This window comes from Bubalus bubalis, chromosome 20 (assembly GCF_019923935.1).
Source record: "Bubalus bubalis isolate 160015118507 breed Murrah chromosome 20, NDDB_SH_1, whole genome shotgun sequence".
In the NCBI taxonomy this organism is placed as follows: domain Eukaryota; kingdom Metazoa; phylum Chordata; class Mammalia; order Artiodactyla; family Bovidae; genus Bubalus; species Bubalus bubalis.
Window position 1 is genome coordinate 3,544,435 of NC_059176.1, and position 17,690 is coordinate 3,562,124.

The 17,690-nt window shown below is 58.6% G+C and overlaps 2 protein-coding genes across 21 annotated transcripts in view; one reads left to right on the plus strand and one right to left on the minus strand.

Annotated features, from left to right (window-relative positions):
* Nucleotides 1-5,009, plus strand: part of MOK (MOK protein kinase) — a 42,890-nt gene extending 37,881 nt beyond the window's left edge. For 7 of the 8 annotated variants that reach the window (XM_006079058.4, XM_025271037.3, XM_025271042.3 and 4 more), the window contains 5 exons: nt 1,165-1,266; nt 2,012-2,185; nt 2,855-2,975; nt 4,245-4,433; nt 4,512-5,009. In XM_006079058.4, the coding sequence (XP_006079120.3) occupies nt 1,165-1,266; nt 2,012-2,185; nt 2,855-2,975; nt 4,245-4,433; nt 4,512-4,592 (667 nt within the window). In that variant the 3' untranslated portion in view covers nt 4,593-5,009. The remainder of the gene's footprint in view (nt 1-1,164; nt 1,267-2,011; nt 2,186-2,854; nt 2,976-4,244; nt 4,434-4,511) is intronic. The other variant, XM_025271036.3, reaches the window with a different exon arrangement.
* Nucleotides 5,010-6,802: 1,793 nt separating this feature from the next.
* The window catches only part of WDR20 (WD repeat domain 20), a 63,771-nt gene continuing 52,883 nt past the window's right edge, over nt 6,803-17,690 (minus strand). For 5 of the 13 annotated variants that reach the window (XM_006079065.3, XM_006079059.3, XM_006079062.3 and 2 more), the window contains one exon: nt 15,403-17,320. In XM_006079065.3, coding sequence (XP_006079127.1) covers nt 16,043-17,320 — 1,278 coding nt within the window. In that variant the 3' untranslated portion in view covers nt 15,403-16,042. Of the gene's footprint in view, nt 7,552-15,402; nt 17,321-17,690 lie in introns of those variants that run through there. The other 8 variants (XM_025271717.2, XM_044933309.1, XM_025271718.2 and 5 more) reach the window with 4 other exon arrangements.

Genomic DNA, 17,690 nt, shown 5'->3' on the forward strand with positions numbered 1-17,690 from the left:
TGGCCTCTCTGTGTGGCCTCATCAGCGGTAGAACCGGTGAAGCCCACAGAGGATCAGAGCCAGGTGTGCTCCTGCGCAGCGTGGGGCCTGCCGTGGGGAGTGGGGGCTGTGCCCCCTAGTCTGCCCTCGGAGCTCAGTCATTCCCGTGGGCGCTCAGGCCCCGGGATGAGGAGGAGCTGGAGTCTGGAGCGCTCCAACCCTGAGCGTGCTGCCCCGACCCCAGCCTCGGCTCCACTGCTGGACGGAGCAAGGCCACAGCGGAGGCTGGGAAGGGAGGAGGGGGGCGCACCCTCCTGCTCCAGGGGGTCAGGAAGGATGGGGCCGGGGCGTGGGAGGGGTGATTTCCGTCAGAGTGACGCCGGTCAGAACAGTACCCAGCAAGGCAGGAGGACCCAGGGCGTCCACGGCCACCTGCTCCACTGACCCCTTGGTAAATGCACAGGCCCTTCAGGGCGCAGCTTCTGACTCGAGATCTTCCCTGTTGATAAGTAACTGTTATTTTTGGAAAGGAGACTTGTGGTTTCACTGATGCTTAAGTTACAACAGACAGTCTTTTGTCATGTACTTAAGTCCGTTGGCTTCCCTGGTGGCTCAGATGGTAAAGAATCTGCCTGCAATGTGGGAGACAAGGGTTCAGTCCTCGGATCAGGAAGATCCCTGGAGGAGGGAATGGCAACCCACTCCAGTATTCTTGCCTGGAGAATCCCCTGGACAGAGGAGCCTGGTGGGCTGCAGTCCATGGGGGTCCCAAAGAGTTGGACACAACTGCGGGACTAAGCACAGCACAGCACAAAGTCGCTTGAGTCAGTCTGGAGGAAGGTGAGAGGTGCCCAGAGCCCTTTTATCCTTGAGTCCCAAGTCTGTGAAGGCTCCGCAGCTGAAACGCTCCGTGGCCCTCATTTGTCCACGCAGTCTGGCCTGACCTGGCCTGAACTGCTGTTGACAGCGCTCCCCTGGCAGTGAGAGGCTCTGGGGGTTTCCTCTCACAGTTGGTGGAGACCCGGCTCTTGCAGATTCGGGAGTGGGCTCTGCGCCTTAGAAGGACCCCGACGTGGGGACAGTGGAGGAGGAAGGCCTGGGGCAGGGGTGGGCGGGGGCGCGTGCTGGAGGTCCCTCTGCTGCCGGGAGGGTCAGGGTCCTGACGGCAGCCTTGATCCCGCCCAGCCTGCAGCCGCTCTTCCCCGGAGCCAACGAACTGGACCAGATCTCTAGGATCCACGACGTCATGGGCACACCTGCTGAGAAGACTCTCACCAAGTTCAAGCAGTGAGTGCAGGCCCCAGGCCCCGCCCCAGGGCTCGCCCTGCTGCTGTTCCCCGCGACCTCAGCACAGCCCCCTGGGCCCCAGCAGTCAGGAGGCGTCCCCAGGGGTTCACTCGGACCTTGGAGCCTCGGGTGAGGACGGCTCCCAGCACAGGCCGCACGCCTGGCCCGGGGCAGCTCCGCCCGGCGCCCGCAGCACTGACGCCTGGGCTGGGACTTGGGGGAGCCGGGCTCTTGGGGGCCCCGGCGACGTGAGGAGTGGGCAGCACCCGGCAGCTCCCAGACGCTGGGAGGGTAGGGAGGTGACACCTATGTTGGAGTCGGGTTCTTTTCTTTAAATTTTATTTCCTTCTTCTCGGGTGGGAATGTGATATTAGTCTTTTCAAGGGAAAGTTTTCTTACCTCTAGAGCATGAGATTTCACACACACACACACACCCGTTTTAAAAACAGATTTAATGTCATGGAGCGGTTTTAGGTTCACAGGAAAACTGAGTGGCAGTGCAGAGACCTCCCCCCTCCTGGGGCCGGCACTGCCCAGGGCCACTTGCGTGCAAGGAGCCCAGGGCTGCGGCTCCCTGAGGGGCCTCCCTGCGCCAGGAGTCTGGACGCCTTTGTGCTTCCCCGCGCCACTGTTAGATCGTCAGCTGTTCCCTTCAGCCCAGGTCCCTGTGCAGTCTTGACGCTGGACCGGCCACGTGCTCTAAATGGCGGCGTGACCGTTTATTATCATTGGGCTTTTAATGCAGGTCGAGAGCTATGAGTTTTGATTTTCCTTTTAAAAAGGGATCAGGGATACCTCTACTGACCACCAGTCTGTCCCCGCAATGCCTCTCCCTTCTGCACGCCATGGTGGCCTATGATCCCGACGAGAGAATCACTGCCCACCAGGCCCTGCAACACCCTTACTTCCAGGAGCAGAGGTGGGCGCCCTGCTGGGGCCAAGGGGAACGCAGAGGGGTGGAGGGGCCGGGGGAAGCGCACGGAGGGGCTGGGGTGGGGTGCAGAGGGGCCGAGGGGGACGCGAGGAGGGGCCCCGGGGCCGCACGGAGGGGCCGGGTTGGGGGCGGCACGGAGGGGCCGGGTTGTGGGGCGCGGAGGGGCCAAGGGGCGCGCACGGAGGGGCCAGGGGGCACGCGGAGGGGCAGGTGGTCCTGGGAACAGTGTCCATACCCCTGGGAACCCATCCGTCGTTCTTCTCTGGCACTTTTTTCCAAAAGGAGGCTAGTGGCATCACGGAGGGTAGAAGGAGGGCCTGGCTGCCTTCCAGTCGAGGTCAAGGCTCCAACGTTGAGCCCAGGGAGTCAGAGCAGAACGGGCTAGTGGGGTGAGCCTGCTTGCTGTGAGGCTCCAGAGTGAGCTGAGTGGTGCCTGACGTGGGGAGTGCCTGTGCCGGGGCACCTGACCACCCCTCTGTCCCCTCCTGCCTCGAGTCCCGGAGCGCAGAGCCCAGAGGCTGTCAGGCTGAGGCAGAGAAGGGGTAAGCTCCCCGTCGGTCAGTGGGTGAGATGCACATGAGCGCGGCAGGGGAGCGGGGGCGGCGGACGCCACGGTGGGTTTTCAAGAGAGGTACACTTCTGTGCTCCCCACAGGGCGGCCGAGAAGCAGGCGCTGGCCAGGGCCAGGTGGAAGGCCCCCGCTCCCTTCCCCGAGCGCCCCACGGCCCCAGAGCTCAGCAGTGCCTGGCAGACGGCGCAGGAGGGCCGGAAGCAGGTACTGTGTGATCGGGGGAGCCGACGGCCGCAGGGACCCTGTGTCTCCCAGGCAGACGCCCTGGAGGGCCCCCCACCTGCCCAGAGGGGCCGTGAGCGACCTGCCACCAAGCCAGACAGCGTCTGCACACACCGGGGGTGGGCACCGGCTCCCATGGCCCCCGTCCTTGCTGCCCACCAGCTCCTTCCACAGCCTCGCGGGGCGGGTCCTCCCACCCCCAGGGCAAGGCTGCACCCACACCCAGCACCGGTCACCTTGTCATGTCCCTCAGACCACCCTAGCTGGGGGCGCAGGGAAGCCACCCCTGGCCAGGTGAGCCCTTGGCCGCTGAGCCTTGCAGGAGCAGGGGCCACCGGCGGTTGCTGCGCACTTAGCAGCGGTGGCTTCTCCTGTGAGAGCCTCACCTTTCCCTTCAGGCCCCGAGCCCCCCTCACAGCTGTGGGCAGGCACCGAGCTCCGTGGTGACTGCCCGTCTGCCGTTCATCACTCGGCCCTGTGTTTACTGACGGTCCATCTGCTGGGGGCCGAGGACGCAGGTGTCCCTGCGGCCAGGCTGCCCTCCAGAGAGCGGGACCCCGGGTCCGGCCCGCGTGCTCGTCCAGGAGGCGACCGCGCTCAAAGCTCTCCTTCCGCTCTCTCCCACAGCCTGCCCTCCCTTCATCTTCCGGGGGGTGGGGGCCGCTGCTCAGCCCCGGCCGTGGACACCCCAGTCCGCCAGCCTGAGCCCCTCACTTGCCCCGGTGACCCTGTGCCCCCGCCGCCCCGCCCCCTGGTCAGGTGGGCGTGTCTTTCTTGCCTACACCTGCCCAGGGCGCCCCCTGCAGGCAGGGCCGAGGCCCGCGCCCGCTGGCGGCGCCTGGACCTCCGTGAACGCGTGGTGCAGATGGAGTTGGACGAAACTGTGGACCCTGACGTTGGAATCTCATACAGTTTTCGCATGCCGTGAAATTTTCTTCAGCCGTTAAAAGCTGTGAAACCCATTAGCTCACTGGCCACACAGGAGCAGGCTGCAGGCCGCGCGGCCAACCCCAGGGGTCAGAGCGGGAAGTGAGACCGCACCAGCCCCCCACCGCCGTCCGCGCAGGCCTGACCTGGGAGCGGCCCCCCGAGTCTCTGCCTGGGACACGGCGTGTGTTGTCCAGTCACCGTGTGGTCACACCTCACGGTCCAGAATTGTGAGGCAGGAGCAGTGAGGGCGCCCCTGTTGCCCTGCCTAATTCCCACAGGGGGTTGGCATCCTGCGCTCATCTGGCCTGCCCCTGTTTCTAGAAACAGCCCCCGAGGCCAGAGGAGAACCACCCCCGGAGGCCGGGGCCGGCCTGCCTGATGGAGCTGCCCAGGCTGAAGCTGTCGGGAGCGGCCAAGCTGGCCTCCTACTCCAGCCCGGCCCTGCCATCCGTGTTCCTCCCGAAGGTGCCGCTGCTGAGACCCCTGAAGTGCGTCGGTGCGGCCCAGAAGGTGGGCGTCCCGCGGCCCCCCGCCCTGCGCTCTCGCCCACCCTGGCCCCCACTGAGTGTCTGTCCCTCTCTCTGACAGACAGAGACGCAGAAGGACATCAAGCCCAGCCTGAAGCAGTACCGCCTGCCCACGATAGAGCGCAGAGGTGGGGGCTACTGAGCGCTGCGGCCCCTGCTCGGGCTGGCTCCCCGCCGCTGTGCCGGCGAGCGCGCGGGGGCTCCCAGGGCCGGGCGTCCTGTCCCCGAGCGCCGCCCCCAGACCCGCACCACCGCCTCGGCCTGGAGCCGCCGGCCAGGCCAGCTGTGTCCAGAGGGCGGCTTTACTGTGTGTTCGAATCTAATACATCTGTAAAACCACCTCCTTCTAGGGTTTTATTTGATTTCCATAACGTAAGGGTTTGGGGCAGGGATATTTTGTAATTTTTATATGAATCAGAAGAGAGGATACTGTTACGCGTTGTTTAGGCTTCACCGCGGGCTCCGCGTGCCTGTAGCCTATCAGTGCTAGTGTTCAGCACAGTTCAGCTTCCGGATTATACCACCGGAGACCCCTGATTTTATTAAAGAGTAAGCTGTCCTCACGGTGTTGGATCCTCCTGTTTGCCGAGTTGAACGCGCGTCCTGACCGTCCTTTATCCTGACTTTTGTGGGCGTGTCAGGGGCACTGGCCCTGCTGGGGAGACTTGGGCGCAGCACCCGGCTCACCTGATCGCCTCCTGAGAAGGGCGCCCAGGCCAGCAGGCGGCCCTGGGGCCCTGGCGTAGTGGTAGGCGAGGGGCTGGCTGTGGGCAGGTCGCCGGCCCAGCCCGCAGGGCCCAGCCTCCTCCGTGGGTAGAGGGCACTGCTTTGATGGCCCAGGGGGCAGGCACCCAGCTACATTTCTGGGGTGCTGGCAGTAAGTGGGCACAGAAGACACCTGTTTCCCCTGGTGGTGGTGGCCAGGGCAGAGCAGTGGTGGCCATGGAAGGCGGGGGGTGGGGGGCTGGGGCGGGGGGCTGGCGTTTCATGGGGCCCAGGGGAGGGGCGCAGGGGGCTGACATTTCACGGGGCCCGGGGGCGGGGGCCCAGGAGCAGGGGGAGGCCTGGGGCCTTCTGGGTTGGGCGCATGGCGAGGGGCCGGTTTCAGGGCCCTCCTGTGGCGGGGTGGCATTGGGCTGAGAACGACAGAGGGCCCACGTCCGGGGTCGGGGCGGGAGCCGGGGGCGCCGAGGGCTCAGCAGATGAGGGGGCGGCCAGGGACGGGGCCTGCTCGGAGCCAGCTCCAAGCGAGGGCAGCTCTGAGGGCGGTTCAGGGGCGTCGTAGCCCACTTTGAATACAGAGATGTGAAGGGCTCTGTGCGGTGGCTGCACATCCGTCCCCAGCGGGGCGCTGGGCCGGGCTCCGCGCGGGCCGTGCGGTCCCTGGGCCCCCAGGGGGCTCCTTCTTCAGTGTCAGCGGGTGGGCCCGCTCTCCCGGGTTTGAGGAACACCGTCCTGCTGCCCCAGGGGCTCCCCGCCTTCCAGGGCTCTGCACCCCGTGGGCCGGCACTGGCCAGGCCTCCGGGGCACAGGTGGCCACCTGGCCCTGCTGCCCGAGCGCTGGTGGTCTCTGTCCACATAGACCTGACCAGCTGTGAGGCGAGGCGGCGGGGGAGAGCTGGCTCCCGACCTTCCTCCTCTCCTCTCGGGAAGGAAGCAAGACCTGTGCTGATGGGAGTTTTCCTGCAACCAGCAGCGTGATCCTGTAGGAACGCTCACGTAGATGATGGCAGGGGAGTGAGTGGAGTGTGTTCACATCTTTTCTAGCCTAACATCACTCGGACGTGCCCCCGGCTTACTGGGATCTCTGAGAAATGTATTTTAGGCACCCATGGTTTAGAGCTTGACGGAATAAAGGCCTTCAGAGGGCTCAACTGTGTATGATTTGACCAAAGGGTCTCTGCTTGGCAGCTGCACACTGTTATTACTCTAGTCACCTGCAGAGTCTGAATGCAGGTGTGGGCCTGACCTGTGCTCAGAGCTGCTCACCAGCTGGTTTCAACCAAATCAAAGTCCCGAGTCATCTCATTAGCCTTTGTGCCGCATGGGGAACAAAGCATTTTCACACACAACTGTAGAGAGAGTTGCGGGTGAGATCTCTCAGCGACAGAAGGTGGGCTCGTGGGCTTTAAGCTGTAAGGAGAAAATGGTTTGCTGAGACCGGAGTCGGCACCCACGTGCCATGGCTGAAGATGGGGATGTGGCAGGAAGCGGCCAGAGAAGCAGCCGGCTCCCCAGAGCTGCCTGAAATCGATCTCGACTGCTGGAGGGCCTCGAGGGACGCGGCCTGAGCACCTCAAGAACAAAAATGCAGTGAAGCCAGAGCCAGTTTAACAGAAGACAGACGAGTGGTATATTCAAGATAGCTTTAATATTAACTTTGTGTGAATTAGAAATATCACTCTTAAATGATGAAAATTACTTACTGAAGTGACCCTTTCCGCAACTGCAGACTTACATTATTTATACATATAATACAGAGCTGACTGCATTGGAACGAGAGTATTAAAATAAATGTTAACAGATTAAAAAAGGGCATGTTTGTGCCACACCTTGGCGGTCCATTACACCCATATTCAAAATAACTTTTTAACTGCATTAAGCTATTTTAAGTGCAAACAATTTAAAAAAATATATGATTGCAGCATTTGTCTTCCTGAATTACAATAACTTTAACAACTTTTATGAGTGCATTCCAGGTTGTCTCCTGACCACCTACAGTATTAAAAATAGTGCAGAAGCAGGGAAGTACTATTTATAAACAGTTGGATTTAAGAGGATTTCTTGTCCAAGAAACATTTTTATTTTACACTATGTATATATGTATAATTACATATATATATATATAAAACGTTACATTGAATTTTAGGAGTAAAAAGCAAGAAAACCTCATTTCTCATTTTTTACTGCAGCCCAAAAGAATGGTTTAACACTGGAAACAGCTTGTTGGGGTGCGCGGCGCTGAGCTCCTCGCGGCCTGCCCTCCACGCGGCGTTGCTGAAGGTCCCACGCGGCCGGGATGAGGACGTCCGAGCAGGCGTGGGGGCGCTACGCTACAGTCCCACCTGGAGGAGCGGCCTGGCTTGGGGCTGACAGTAAACCTGCAAACAAAGCAGTTTCCATTAATCCAGCAAAACACGGGGCGGCGGGGACAGCAACACTCAGCCCTTCCAGCGGCGTCCCGGGGGCACGCCCGGCCTCGTGTCGGCTGGGGAGCCCATGTTTCTCACAGGCCCCTCCGTGTCCGCGTATCAAGTCCCTAACTCGGGGGACGCCACTGAGCTGCTTGGCGGGCATGCTTTGGGCAGGGCTTGCCAGGGCGAGAGGGTGGTCGGTCTCTCAGGGCCTGGGTGCTTTGAAGCATCGCTGCCCAAAGGCGAGGGCACCTCCCGGGGGCAGGGGCTGTTCACTGCCCTCCCCAAGGGCTGCAGCTCAGGGCTGCCGAGGGCTCCCCGGCTCCCAGGCCAGCTCGCCCAGCATGGCCCAGGGCCTGCACCCCGTCCCCCAGAGCCCGCGTTCCCCAGGAACAGAGCCTAGTGGCATTTCTTAAAAGGTGTTTGCTCTCTGAGGGTGGTGATGGTGGCGCCCCTCTGGCGGGGGGCAGGAGGCCCCCCGAGCTCAAGACGAACCCGAGAGGGCTGAGCCTCATGCAATCACCAGCACTCACATTTCCTCACTCTCACTGGGATGCATGTCACAGTCTGGCATTCATTTATTAATAATCTTAAGGTTACACATATTGCAACACTGAAGCTACAAATTTCCAGATCTGTGAACACTATTCCAAAGAAGATGTGAAAAGTCACCTTATTTCTGTAAGCCTGTGCTTCAGCCTAGAAGCTAGTTACTGGGCGACAGGGAGAAAAAGGGAAAACACTGGCGGGCCTCCGTCAGAGACTCCAGACCACTCCCGAGGGGAGGCCGGCTGGACGTGTGCACCGAGAGCATGGTTCGGATGGCCCGCTCCCCTGCTGCTGCGGGCCACTCGTGAGGGTGGCCTGTCCTGCCTGCCTCCTCCCTGAGGATTTTCTCAGGACAGAGCATCTGGCCTCAGAGACCCTGCTGGCATCCAGCTGTCCAGACAGCCAGGTAGCTGCCGGTCTGTCCCCCGGACACTGGACAGCTGGCAAGGAAGGGCTTTACAAACACCCCAAAGCACCAGCTCTCTCCAGCCTGGAATCCACGAGCCATCCTACCAGCCCCCAGGAAGGAAGCCGGCTTCAGGAGCAGCGGCAGCTCTTTGAGTCTAACATTCAGGAGGCCGAACTGGTCTCACCAGAGTTGCTGCTTTATTCCTGCTAGTGATTTCGTATGAGAATTGATCAGAATACCCCAGCTCTTAGTCTGGGTTTGATTATACTAAACTGATAGAATTAAACCTTGTTTCATAAGAATATATAGAAGAAGTAACATTTCAACTAAAAAATGATTTACAACCATGGAACACATCTTTGGGGCGCTGCTGAGATTGGAGGCCCTGAGAGCAAGAAGGGAGCATGAGGGTCTCGGAGGCCCAGGTCAGAGCCACCCCTCGTCCTGAAGCCTCCCCGGGTCCCAGCAGGGCTCCCCTCCGCCCCCAGCTACCTTGGCCTTGCCCCTCAGGCCCTCGAGGGGGTGGTTGGCGGACGGGCCGGTGGCACTGGTCCAGGCTTGGTCAGTCAACTCTCCGAGTCGCTCTCCCCGCCCAGACTGTGACGTGCACACCAGCCCCAGGACGGGTCCTGCTGCAGACAGACCAGCAGCCTCCTGAGCCCCAAAGGAAAGGGGTGCGGGCAGAGCTCCGGTGCTGGGTCAGCCTCACCTGCGGGGCGGGCCTGCACCTGCCCTGGAAGGCTGACCCCTGGGGCTCTGGTCCGAGGCAGCCTGCCGGGAGCTCCCCTGAACTGCCCCACCGGCCCCGGAGACTCGGGGTGAGTCTCCGTAAAGTGAGGCCCTTTCAGAGATGGTACAAAAGCGATGCGAGCTAGCACCCGGCTGCCTTCCCCCCTTCCCCCCCGGGGCTGCTTCGAGCTATGGATACGTTTTCCCTAATTCAGCCACAAGGTTCCAACTCCTCCTGCTGCCCAGACGGTTGCATAAGAGAACCAAAGAAAAGCTGGACAGAGTGGCTCCATGTGAGGCTCGGGTCCTGCACTCAACGAGCCAGATTTAGGACATGGGTGCGGGGCAGCGAGGGGCTCACTCAGCCGGTGCCTCCTCCAGGCCGTTCCCTGGCACCTGGACCTGCCCTGCCCCAGACACAGCGCTCACCAAGGCCTGCGACCTTGGCTTCAGGGGGCAACTCCCCTTGGGCAGCCCTGACCTGCCCGCTGACAGGTCACACGGATGATGACGCGCTTCCTCCCAAGAGGCCACTCAACCTGGGAAAAGTCACCCAGAGAAAATGACCATGCTGTTTACAGACATGTGGGGAAAGGGGAATATTCTGAGGGAATATCCAGTTACGGGCTCTGGTGAGAGCTGTGCTGGGGAAGGGAGGCCCTCCCGCGGCCTGCAGGCTCCGGCCCGGTGACCCGCTGTGGCTCTGAAACCCCCTCTGGTCTGCGGACCTCCGCGTCTTCCAGGAGCCTCCAGGTGCGAGTGGACTCACACCTCCACCCGATGGCTGCAGAGGCTGCCGACACCAGACGGGGTGGGGCTGAGCGCCTTGAAAGAGGCCCGCTGGTCCAGAATCTGGTCCAAAATCGCCTGTTTCAACAGGCATTGGAACTTATTTTTTCAAGGTAAAAACTAGTGGTTTTTAAAAGATCAAAATGTTGCACCTGTGTCTTTTTAAACTTCCATGAATCTACTAGAATTCAGGGCCTAAAACCTACTCCAGGGCCGAGGAGCCGGCGTCTGGCTTCTGCAGGAGCGGGTCACTCTGAGGGCGGAGAACCTGACGTCTCTCCCGCTCCGGCAGCTCCGAGTCAAAGGCAGGCGAGGGCCCCACTCTCAGGAGGCCGCACCATCGGGCGGGTTCTGGAGACCCTGAGGAGAGGCGGCCAGGAGGGAGCGGCCAGAGGCTTCGCCCGCCCCGCCAGGCCTGGACGCAGAGATGGCAGGGATCACCAGCTGAGTGGGGATTCCCAGGGCCCGACGAGGGCAAGCCCCAGGCGGGACATGCAGGTCCAGGCCCAGAATTCTTGCTGAGAAGCTTCCAGAGACGGAGGTACCAGTGTGCAGGGTTGAGGGGCGGGCCCCTCCTCCCCACCCGCTCACGGCGTTCCCTCTGCACCGAGGGCCTCGGGGCCCCAACGGCGCTGACAGAGCCCTGGCAAACAGTTCGAGACTCGGAGGAGGAAGCCGACAAGTCCACCGGGGCAGGGCCGCTGCAGAAGCATGCCTGCGGCCACCTGGAACTCCAGCCGGCGGCCTCCCAGCATCTGCACAGACCGGCTACCAGTTCGTGGCAAAGGGGGCTCGGCCGAGAGGAAGGTCACAGGAAACAATGAATACCTCCGATGGTCAGAATAAACATTCCATTTAGTAAGCTTTGAATCAGGAAAAACTCAGAATCCAGTAATAAGAGGTAGAAATTCCTGGGGCTATTTGTTCTCTAAACATGAACAGAGCCCTTAATGTTACAGCATTTAAAAGCTTTTCATTTTTTGGTTCACTGAGATTTTTTTAAGTTTAGATGTGAAAATGACTATTAAAAATTATCTATATTTACAATTCATTCACACGTTTATTTAATGTCACTATACAGAGGACAATCCCACAGTTCTTCAGAATATCAAGAACGGCGTTAAGTCTCTAGCTGCGACAGTGACAAGGGGCAGCTGAAACCGGGGCAATGAAGCAAAACAAGACCTGAAAATTACAAAGTAACAATGCTGATACTAAAGCTTCATTAATTATTGCAACAGTTAATTTACCAACATTTTGTTAGGCTCTTTATGAAATTTATTCAAGTTTTCAAGAAATCAGATAAAAATGTAAAAAAAAAAAAGAAATACATAGGAGTGGTTTTTTTGTTGTTAAAGGTAAAATATTCATACAATGTTATACAGTGTTACCTAACACAGTAACCTTTAATAAACTTAGGTATACAGAAACCAAAGATGCAGAAAAACTTTCTTTTACATATTTAAATTGAGAGACAGCGACATTAACTGTGACACAAAGTCCATATAACAGATGCAGCAATGAACAACAACTCAGTAGCAGCGGGGACCGCTTCCCTCCCTGCAGGGAACCCGTGAACTTGGCTCTGAGCTTCAGTGGGAACAGCTGGTACCAGTGCCTCTGGAGGTGAGCCCCGGACCACCCGCCCCCTTCACTGTCCTCCTCACTGGCCAGCACTGGGGGCGTGGGGCTGAGCCCCCTGACGACCCAAACAGGGGACAGTCCCAAGCAGCCTAGCATGACAGGTGCGCGTGCTGGGCGAGGAGAGGGCCTGGCCGACAGCACCCTGCTTGTGGGCCCCGAGGCAGACCTCTCCGGTCACTCGTGAGTCCTACACGCGAATGTGGCGGAAGGAAAGCCCCAGAGTGGACACCCCGGCACAGCGGGACCACCTGCGCAGGGCCCAACCGCCTCCCCTCAGGCCCCATGGACAGGGGCCAGTGGCCAGGTCCCCTCCATGATCTATCCAGGGCCCAGCGGCCGGGCCCCCCCAAAATCTATCCAGGGCCAAGCAGCCGGGCACCCCCAAAATCTATGAGGGGCCCCCCATGACCTATCCAGGGCCCAGCAGCCAGGCCCCCCCAAGATCTATCCAGGGCCCAGCAGCTGGGCCTCCTCCATGATCTATTCAGGGCGCCCCCCATGGTCTATCCAGGGCCCAGCGGCCGGGCCCCTCCATGATCTATCCAGGGGCCCCCCATGACCTATCCAGGGCCCAGCAGCCAGGCCCCCCATGGTCTATCCAGGGCCCAGCGGCCAGGCCCTTCCATGATCTATCCAGGGGCCCCCATGATCTATCCAGGGCCCAGCGGCCAGGCCCCCCACACATCTATCCAGGGGCCCCCTGGGCCGGGCCCTCCGCACAGAATGGGACCCCATGTGCATCCTTTCTGGGAAATCCAGTCGACCTCTCCCGCCAGTTCCTCCTCGGACACTTGGATCCACCCTCATGGCCTTTGGGTGTTCACAGGACTCCTTCCCCGGAGCCCCCACCAGCCCCTTGGCGTCCCCTTACCCTTTGAGCTTCCGCACCAAGAAATCAAAGGCCTCCCTCTGACAGGATGTGACGAGAATCTCGTCCACCGGTGCAGATATCGATAAAACAGCTTCACCAACTCCAGCGCAAATGCAATACTCGACAGCTTCTTTCCCACGGGAAGTGGAGGGACAGGGAGAAATGGCTGCAGGCCCGGAGGGGCCAGAACACTGAGGATGCACGCAAGCCTGAAGAACTGAGGCGGCTTCCCGGCACCTTGCTCCTCCCTGCTTCTGGGAGCCTGGGACTGTCACCGTGGCGCCTTGCTCCCGTACTTCCACTCCTCAGTGTTCTTCCATTAAGGTTGATCCTCAGTCCCAAGGGCTCATGGGAGAACCCTTCCGAAGTGCCAGAAGGTCCGGCGCAGAGACGAAATTTAAGATTCTTCACCACGATGCAAGTCAATTCAGAACCCAAAGCTCCTGATTATTTTTAAAGAGTCTGCCTACTCCCTCTTACACATTTGTTTTTTTAAAAGAAGGCAAGGTTTTCCCAAGGCTTTCTTTTCCAGTCCTCCCGGGGAGGAGAAACGCAGAGAAGGGCTGGGGCTGGGGTGGCCTGGGGGTTCAGAAGCCAGAATCACCCAAGCCACAATGCAACCCTAGCTCCTGGGTTTCCTAGTAGGTTGAAAAGAGGAGCCCGAGCATGGCAGGCAGAGAAGACCCCCGCCCTACATTTGGGGGTCTTGGCTTATGGGCCGCCCTGAGGGCTTTATTTCTGTGCTTTTTCATCAACGCGTCTCAATGCGTGATGGAAAATCTTGCCGACTGAGCCATCACAGATTCTGTCTAAAGCTGTTTTATTCCAGAGGTGAGGTTAGAAAAGATATTTTTGCTCAGGATAATGTTCAAGCTGAAAAATGGAAGAGTTTCAGTGAGGAAGCTCAAAGTTTGGGGAGAAAAGTTGCAAAGGCCACTCCCTAGAACGCCCTCAGCAGGCCACTGCTCCTTATACACCTGCAATTGGAACCCCTCAAAGTCGAAGCAACCCCTCCTGACCCCAGGCCACAGAAGCCGGGACCCTGAAAACAAACCCAGGGGTGGTGGGGAGGCGCTGCATGCCCCCGGCCTCTCCCGAAGCACCAGCAACTTTCGTCCTGGTCTCGGAGAGCCCCCGGCACCGTCCTCCTGACAGCAGCAGGGCTCTGCCGGCCGTCCAGGCGCAGGGCAGGCCTTGGGGGGCCCTGCCCCGTCCAGAGCCAGCCTGGGCCTTCCAGCCCCTCCCCAGCTCCCGACACCCAGCCAGGGCCCCGGACGGGGTACGGACAAGACATCAAGGGCACACTCACCCGCAGACACTGCAAAAGCGAGTCTCTGACCAAGTCCCAAACCCCAAACCGTGCAGGGACGACGTTTTTTAAGTTTGGGGTGGAGGAGATGGACACAGGCTTCCGGCAGCACGTTTCACAGCTTGTTTTTTAAGGAACCGACAACATCCTCCTCTTGCCCGCTACCTCGCTCCCATCCACAGGCCAGCCCTGAGTGAGTTAGTGTCTGCCAGGCGGGAGGAGGCAGAAAGTGCCCCAGAACAACACGGCCCGCCTGCAAAGCGCTCAGAACCAATGGTCCCGCAAGGTGCACTCTCCCCACCCCCACCCTCTCAAGGCCACTTACCTGCGTCAGCCACTCTTCATTTGGGCCCAGTATCAAGTCCTGAATTTTGAAACTGCATACTGAATGCCTCAGAAGCATCCGACACTGAATTTCTAATGTGATGCAGGTACAGAAGCCTCTGGCACTGAACTTCTAATACTGTATCAGGTACACAGAACTGCACACGGGCTGTGGGCTCCTCTCTCCATCTGACAGCCTCAAGCCTGAGACGCTCCGCAAGGATGGCTGCCTTTGCTACCTGACTTCAGTTAACATTTAGGAACAAAGGGCCATCTCTTAAAGGCAAACAGGACGTTAGCATTCCCATGGACTGCGGTTCTCAAGCGGAAGAACACCGCCTCTGCTGTCGCGGCGTGAGAGAGCGCCAGGCAAGCAGTGCGGGGCTCTGGCCCTGACTGAGGGCAGCGGGGGCTGGTGGGGACCCGGGGGGCCCAGAGCTGCTGCTGCGCCAGAGTCTCGAGCCGCAGAGAAACCAAGCCTGCACTTTGCTGCATCGCATTCACTACTCAAACCAGTGTAAACGATCAGGGTCTCTGTATTTAATCACAAAGGTGTACACAACAGAAATACAAACCCAAGTGACCAAAGTAAGTTACTAAGACCATCATCATCTCGACATGGAACATACAGCTCCAAGAGCCACCTCGTCCACAGTGAACCAAAGAGCGACTGCGCCCGCAGCTCATCCTCGCGCTAAGGAATCAAGCCAAACAGAGCAGCTTCCCCTGGAAGTGGGCGCAGCCAAGTCAGGGGGGTGCTGGGGGAGCCGCTGACACAGACGTGGGGTGCCTTCCAAGAACTATCCAGAAGACAGACACACTGCACCTGCCCTTTGCCTCTTGTGGGAACCTGAAACCCAAACAGGGGAGAGGCGGGAAGCTCTCTGAACCCTGGGGCCTGTACAAAACAGAGCTGAGAAGGTTCACGAGGGCCTGTGGTCATGTGCCTTGCTGAACAAAAAGCAAACCAAAAAAACCCAACCAAAACCCCCACAAAAAAACAAAAGAAAGAAAAGAAAAGCTCCTTCCCCTTGCTGGAAAAAGCATAAGCAAGTCACATCCACCACGCGAGACCCTGGCTGTGTGGCAAGAGGCCCTTGTGCGCCCTTGGCCCGCGGTCCACGGCGACCGTCCAGGCTCTGAGGCGTGGCCACCGCATCAGCGCACAGAACCGCAATCAATGCTACAAACTGCTTCTTTGAAAAAGATGTTTATTAAACAATTTTAATTGTCATAAAATGACTAAAATGGGTTTTAAAAATTAAGGCTCTTCTCTTTCTGTGGATTGCCAGAACAATGTAAAAATAATATCAATCAACCCTGCTGAACACTTTGTTCCTAAAGTTAAATTTCATAGATTCCTAAACAGTTTATGATTAAGATAAAAAATTGGACTATAAATGACAATTAATGGCCGTCTGTATTGAACATACACTCTGATCAGGTGTACAATATTCTAATTGAGTAGTTAAGCAAAAATATTCCAGTTAAAGCAGAAATTTTAATTTTAGCATTTTAAAGTCATTGCTTCCCCACACTGGCATGATTTTCCTAAAATCGAAATAGTCTAATACAGGAAGGCTAACCGTGGGACTCTATACTCGCAGGAGGGTGACTGACTTGGCTGGCAATTAGTTTGATTATATTTTTTAAACGTTCTAAGGTGAATTATCAAATGATTTGGAATTATATGGCATGCAGTATCCAAAATTATGGCTCTGATGCATTTAGATTTACATTAAGAATAAGAAGTGTCATTCACATTCATTGTACACCCCACCCCTCCCGCAAGAAAAAAATCACTACCTATTCAAGTTCTAGATCTGGTGCAGCATTAAGGATTAAAACTTACCACTTTACCAGGCCTTCCCCATGTGCAAATAAATCCCTCCTGACAAGCAGTGACTATACAGTCTTCAAGAAAAATTAACACAGTCAGTCTTTCATGTGCTATCTTTTTACAGATGAGCGGCTCTAACAAGGGGACGTCTTCCATGCGAGGACACAGGGGCGTCCCCAGAGCTTTCGCCGGGTCCGTTTTGGTTTTGGTGACGAGGTTCAGTCTGTCGCTGCTCTTGCTGGAGATGTGTCCCATGCTGTGGTTCCGCTTGTGGTCTTTCTCATGGTGCCTGTCCTTCCGGTCGTGCAGCGCGAGTGTGGCGAACTTGCTGACCCCGGCAGCGATGGCTCCGTCCGCCACGCTGCCCTTGCTGCCGGCGCTGCAGACGGCGGCGTGCGGGAGGCTGTTGGACCGTGGCAGCGGGGGCGGCGCGGCGCTGCCGGGCGTGGGCACGCTGTTCCCGGTGCTGCCCGCGGGGGGGCTGGTGGCGTTCATGACGTTCGTGTGTGTCCGAGCGCGCGAGAGGGGCTGGTGGGGGAAGAGGATGTCTTCCGTGAGGTCCCACAGGCACAGCTGCGTGTCCTGGCCCACGGAGCCGAACCGATACGTGACGCTGACGGGCCGGCTCTCGGTCGAGTTCCGCTTGGACAGCCGGGACTGGGTGCTGTTCGCTCGGTCTCTCCCAAAGTGAAGAAGGTCCTGGAAGTCCTCGTCACTGCCGCTGAACTCCATGGGGTCGCTCTCTTCCACGCTGGTGGTGTAGGGGTCAAAGGCCACCACGCTGACCCAGGACTTGTGCCCGTGGCCCCGCGCGATCACGCGGCAGTCCCCAAAGGACCAGACGGTCACCAGGTCGTCCTCTCCGCCCGCCACGATGTACTTGCCGTCGGGGCTCCAGCACACGCACAGCAAGCCTCCAAAGTAGCTTTTCATGGTGCCATGCAGCTCCACCGAGTCAAAGTTGAACACCCGCAGGAAGCCGTCCTGGCTCACACACGCCAAGAACTTGCCATCTGGGGAGAAAGCAAACTCGTTGAGGGCCCCCTCGCCCACCGTCCATTTGAGGAGAGGGTTCCTCGTGGATTTGCTCTTGCAAGTGTGCACGGCAAAGCTCTCCCCCTGCTTCAGGAGCTGGTAGTGGGGGGCTGTGGTGCCACAAGTGTGCTCCACATTATACAAGTACATGTTCCCACTCGAGTGGGCTACTAGGAAAAGGCTTTCCGAACCAGGAACCCATTTGACACAGGTTACTCGTGACTTGTCTATTAGTCTCTGTGAAGACAAAGGAGAACAAGTTATCACAATGGAGAAGTTTTCAAGGTCTACTTTTCCAGCAAGAAACCTTGTCTGCTTCTTGGTGAGAAGGGACACATCCGTCCAGGCATTCCACGCCCCAGCCTGCGGGCAGGGCAGCGAAGGGCATTTGGCCCCTCGTGGAATCGCTTTCTAGGACTGCACTGAGGTGTCGGGACGCTGGCTTGCACTGAGGGTGTCAGTCATTCAGCAAACCCTGCTGGGAGCCCAGTCTGTGCCCGTGCGACGCTGTGCCAGGCTCAGGACGCACCGGGGTGGGGGGGGGGGCGGGGGCAGCCCTTGGCGCGTCACACATCCGACTCCGGGAGCCCGGGGTCTGGGACTCCAG